The sequence below is a fragment of the Morone saxatilis genome, unplaced genomic scaffold, assembly GCF_004916995.1.
Source record: "Morone saxatilis isolate NCDOM2014 unplaced genomic scaffold, NCSU_SB_2.0 Contig2, whole genome shotgun sequence".
NCBI lineage: Eukaryota > Metazoa > Chordata > Actinopteri > Moronidae > Morone > Morone saxatilis.
The window spans coordinates 1,327,050-1,332,477 of record NW_023339762.1 but is presented as its reverse complement, the minus strand read 5'-3'; the positions used below and the strand labels follow the sequence as shown (position 1 = coordinate 1,332,477).

General features: G+C 39.5%; 1 protein-coding gene across 1 annotated transcript in view; it reads right to left on the bottom strand.

Annotated features, from left to right (window-relative positions):
- Positions 1-2,900: 2,900 nt before the first annotated feature.
- dnaaf4 (dynein axonemal assembly factor 4) overlaps positions 2,901-5,428 on the bottom strand; it is a 4,248-nt gene continuing 1,720 nt past the window's right edge. The window contains exons 3-7 of the mRNA XM_035664776.1: positions 4,817-4,962; positions 4,317-4,426; positions 4,086-4,239; positions 3,492-3,597; positions 2,901-3,264 (exon numbers count right to left, since the gene is read on the bottom strand). Of these exons, the coding sequence (XP_035520669.1) occupies positions 3,146-3,264; positions 3,492-3,597; positions 4,086-4,239; positions 4,317-4,426; positions 4,817-4,962 (635 nt within the window). The 3' untranslated portion in view covers positions 2,901-3,145. The remainder of the gene's footprint in view (positions 3,265-3,491; positions 3,598-4,085; positions 4,240-4,316; positions 4,427-4,816; positions 4,963-5,428) is intronic.

Genomic DNA, 5,428 nt, shown 5'->3' with positions numbered 1-5,428 from the left:
CCCACAACGGGGAAAATTCCTCCTTGTCACAGCAGCAATTCATACGTTAATACTATATATATATACTATATATATATATATATGTATTTGTATATGTGTTGTGTGTGGTAGAATGGTTAAATGGACCTGTACTTTTTATAGCGCCTTTCTAGTCAAATTCCGACCACTCAAACAACTTTTTACACCCTAACATGACACAATTTGTCCTTTTCACACAACATCTCATTTAGTGATGTAAAAGCCCATCTAAACAGAAAAACTAACGCATTAATAAACAGCATTTTCACACACCAATCCACAGCATCCAGGCACAATTCGGGTTTCAGTATCCTTGCTCCAAGCATAATTCGACCACCGTTGGCTGGAGGTTCACTGTGGACTGCCACAGTCAATAGTTTAAATGTCCATTATAATATACCTTATATCTATATATATTATATTATATATATCACTTACTATATCACTATTATACTACATATACTACTACTATTACTTACTATTAAATACTGGTCTAGCACGACACAAGCTCAGATTAAGTGCATTCACTGCAAAACATAAGGTCATACAAATCGCGTACTGCGCCATTAAGCTTGGTAGTTTACACAATCAATTCTCCATTGTAGAACTTTACTAAACAAACAATTAGCAAACTTTGTTTCCATTTGCCAAAAACTTTAAAAAGATCTCCCCACCACAGCCGACATACTGCGTCCTCGCCGCATCGACTACTGCAACTCTCTCCTCTTCCGGTCTACCCACAAATACCTCCATAAACTTCAACTGCGTTCAGAACCTCTCGAGCTCGAATCAATCTCCACGAACCCCCTCCATCCACCACATCAACCCCTGTTTCTGCCTCCCACTGGCTCCCGTCAAACTCCGCATTGACTTACAAAATCCTCCTGTTATCGTTCAAGGAACATCCAACAACGTTTTCCCCCTCCTTTATTCTTTCCGAACTCCTCCACATTGTCCACCCTTCCCCGTTCCCTCAGATCTGCCTCCTCTCCTCCATCTTCTCTCGTCCATCCCGCCCGTCCTCGTCACCATGGGGAGCAGGGCTTTCAGCTGCTCTTGCCCCCCGACTCTGGAACTCCACTTCTCCTCACCTCGTATCCTCAGGAACCTCGGACTCTTTTCTCTCAACACTCTTCAAATCAAGACTTAAAAACTCAACTTTTCATGAATTGCATCTTTTATTTTTCCTCACTTATACTAATTCTTTATCTTTATTTGTCTTTCTTCTTACCATCTGTTTCTTGTTTTTCTTCACTGTCTTTTCTCTATTGTTAATGCTGTCTGCTTCGTGTCCCTCGATTGTCCCACGTAGTAGGCGTCTTACATAAAATTTATCTACTCTTTATTACTTTCCTATTCTATTTATTATTGGTCCCTCTTCTATGCTTACAGATGCTGTCAACCATCATCTTTAGATTTGTGTCAATGCATTTTGCCCCACTGACCACTAGTATATGTATGGACCAGATCGCTTCCAGGTCTGTTGAAGGGAAGCCCTATCAGGAATCATCGTCTTATACACCTGCTCATCTTCTAGTGTAATTAAATCTCTTATTGTCATTTTTATAGGTTCTCACCACCTCCGATTTAGCCTAGTTAACTAACACCAATGCTTATCGTCCTTTAATATTGGAAACAAATTGCAATTGTTTTGTTTTTAGCTTTTAGACTGACTGATAAACGATAACTCGATATCATTGTGCATCCACAAACATGCGATGACAAAAGTGAAAACCAGCGAAGAAATGGCTAGAGTTGCCAAGTTCCCCTTTAAGTGCAAACAGTGGACAACAGGACAGGAAGGGGACTACAGAGCTCAGCACAGCTGTAATAAAGCTTTGCAAATATTTTCATCAAAACTTTAATTTGTAATGTCTTGAGTTTCAGGTTGTCAGTATCCCTGCAGTCAATGTGTCCTCCAAGAGAGTTGAGATTTAAAGACTAATAATTTTTAACGTTATTTTACCTTCATGTCAACAGAACAATGCTTTTCACGAACCTTGTCACTGGAAAGGTGCACTGTATAAAATTATGTTTTAAATCAGCTGCAAATGGTTTTGGATTTGCACCAATTTTTTTTAATATAACTAAAAACCTACATTCTATGGGGTGCCCAGGTAGCTCATTTGGTAGAGCTAGCGCCCCATGGACCAAGGTTGAGTGGCTGCTGCAGCGGCCATGGGTTCGAGTCCAACCTGTGGCCCTTTACTACATGTCCTTCCCATGTTAGACGTATACATTTACTCAAGAAAAAGTATACATATTTATATAAAAAAAAAAAGAAAGACTGGTAAAAGTCAAAGCACTGATTGAACTTGTATACTCAAGTAAAAGTGAAAACGTACAGGCTCTGAAATTAACTTAAAGTATAAAGTTCTCTCTTGATTTCTCTGGAGGACATTTCTACAAGCTGTTTCTGTGCAAACTAAAACTTCAAACAGGGTCAAGTCTCCTTCGTTTGTCTGTTAGGACTTGTTACATCATTACAAAATGTTTATCATGTTGCATCTGTCATGTGTGATATGCAACAGTTTTAATATTGGGAAGGCGTGTAATGATGAAAAATTAAATAAAAAGCATTTTTAAAATCAAAATAAATAAAACTAGTCCATGCCTCTATGATCATACCAACAGTATTGCACCTAAAATATGATATATTGGTTATAAAAGCATCCTAAAATCAAACAGATTCCTTTTACTAAAACTGCAATTTGAAAAATCTGCTTTTAAAATGACACAATAGTGAAGAGGAAACTACCACCTCTTATTGACAGAAAATACACCTGCTCAAGGTTGCAGTAGCGGTCATGGACAAACATCTAAGACACTGAAGTTGACTGCTTTTCTTTTATTAACTGTGAGTTGGTGTAAAGGTACATACTGGTACTGAAAAAGCGGCAATGTAAACATTTATTTGGAAAATAACGAAATCCATTCAGTTACATGCTGATTTCATTTCATTTCAGGAGGAGCAACATTTGACCACACGAGGGTGCTCTGTGCTTACTGATCTGCTCTTTTCCAGGTCTGTGCCTGGCATACCTTTGACCTTATTAAACCACTGGGTAACAGGCAAACAATGCAAACAATAAAGAGCCATATACGTATGTACAGTACATTCTGTGTCTCACTGGGTGTCAGGTTCAGCTGCAGTGCCTTGAATCATGTCCCTGATTCTTTGCACGTCTGCCTGCAGCGCTTTATTGGAAGGGACAATTTTTAGAGCAGCTTGGTAGTCTTGGAGCCCTGAGAAAACACATCACAGGTACATCAGCTGACATCACACAGGTGGACATGGTCACCAGCTAATCAGTCATCACCCTCAAAAACATGCTAGTTATGTATTGTTACTCCACCATTATGTCTTTAAACACAGAGAAAAGTGTTGATGTGAATGCTTTATCACTGTAAGTGTATAATTAAAAGCCAAATGTAGTAACATTGTCCAAATGAAAAAGACTAACTGTTCGAACCTTCTGCATAGAGCTGTAGCTGGCAGAAAGCAGATCCTCGGCGGACGTGGGCTCGGATTCTGGCAGCTGCATTGGCAGCGACTGGTGGAGTCAGCAGATCAAGCGCCTGCAGAGAAACATGATGTTTATTCCTGCTGTAAAAGTCCAATGTGTAGGATTTACTGGTATCTAGCAGTGTGGTTGCAGACTGCAACTCCCTTGCTTCACCCTCCCCTTCCAAGCAATAAGGAGAAACTACGGTGGCCACGAAATATGTGGATTGTCCCTTCTGGGCTACTGTAGAAACATGGCGTATTACATGGGAGGTGACACTTCTGTAGATAAAAACAGCTCATTCTAAGGTAACAAAAAAACAACAGTTCTTATTTTCAGGTGATTAGACGCTAATACCTTAAAACATACAAACTAACTAACTAACAAACTATGGAGGAACCTGATTGTTTCACAGTTTATCTGTCTCATGTACTACTGTCGGGATACAGTGAAGATTTCAGCAAACATGATAAAAACAGCAGACCTCTGTTGCCTCTCTTCTTGAACAGAATAAATAAGTTATTATAAACCAAGTTAGACACCAACATGCACAGTACTGACCTGAGAGGAATCCTCAATGGCCTTGTGAAGATTTCTTAACTTCAGATGACATGCAGCCCTGTTTGAATACAGAGCTGGGATCTTTCTGTTGAGCCTGATGGCCAGGTTGTAGGCGTTCACTGCACCCAGGTAGTCCCCGGCCGCAAAGCATTTACTGAAAGAAAGAGTCGCTTTAGAGATTAAATGGTTCAGAAAATAGAAGTACTGTAAAATAGTTTGGACCTCACTTACTCTCCTTTGTCCTTCAGCCAGTCAGGGTTCCGCTCCTCCTCCTTCAGGTCCTTCAGCTCTTCTACATCTGCATTTACTGCACGCCTGGCTTCAGCTTGTTTCTTCAGCCACTAGTGGTTTATAATATGAAAAGAGCATTTTAGCATCATTTTAGCTTATGAACCTTCTTAGTGCTAATTCCATCCACAAAGCGTATGATGGCTAATAGTGATGTGCCATTTGTGAACAAGGCACAAGGCTCCTTTAAGTCAACCACAGGGACTGGTTCCCTACTTTTTTACATAAATGAATACAAGACAGCGTAATAGTATGATCCTATAACATATTTGTTAAATACAATTCAGAAACATTTCACTTACTGATAACATTAAAACACAAGCATGGTGAGATACAAAACATAGTTCGATATAAAAATAAAACCTTTAAACAACATTTCTTACATTCTTTAAAGCTGCAGTAGGTAACTTTAATAGTAATTCCTATCACTAAAGGACTCTCACCTCTGCCTCCTCTGGCACTCTGGATTCCCTGAGGGCCGTTGGGAAAACTCGCGGGGTGAATGAGACCTGAATATTTCCAACAAGTCTCGGAGCAGGCAGGTCCACTTGTTTTATCTTGCTCTTCGCGTCCCTGTTGCCTCTTTGATCTAAATGCAAGGATATTTAACGAACAGTGTTGGGCAGTAAGGCATTACTAGTAATAATAATATCACAGTAAAAATATTACTTTCTCCAGTTACTAGAGTGTAACTAATTACTAAAACATTTTAGTAATAATATTACCGTATTAAAGCTGCAGTAGGTAACTTTTATAAAAAAAATAACTTTTTGTCATATTCACTGAAACTTTCACTATATCCCGACAGTAGTACATGAGACAGATAATGTGTGAAACAATCAGATTCCTCTGGCTCCTCATAGTGCTCCTAATGGTGCTTACAAGAATCCACCAGGCCTGAACAAAACAACCAATCAGAGCTGACAAAGATAGAAAGATGGTTTGGGAGGATAGTTGATTCAACGATCAACTGTCAAGCCTCCAACCCAAAGAAATGGTATATTTATTGCTACTAAAATATGGCAAGATGACGCCAGTGTGTGAGGCGGGCCGCC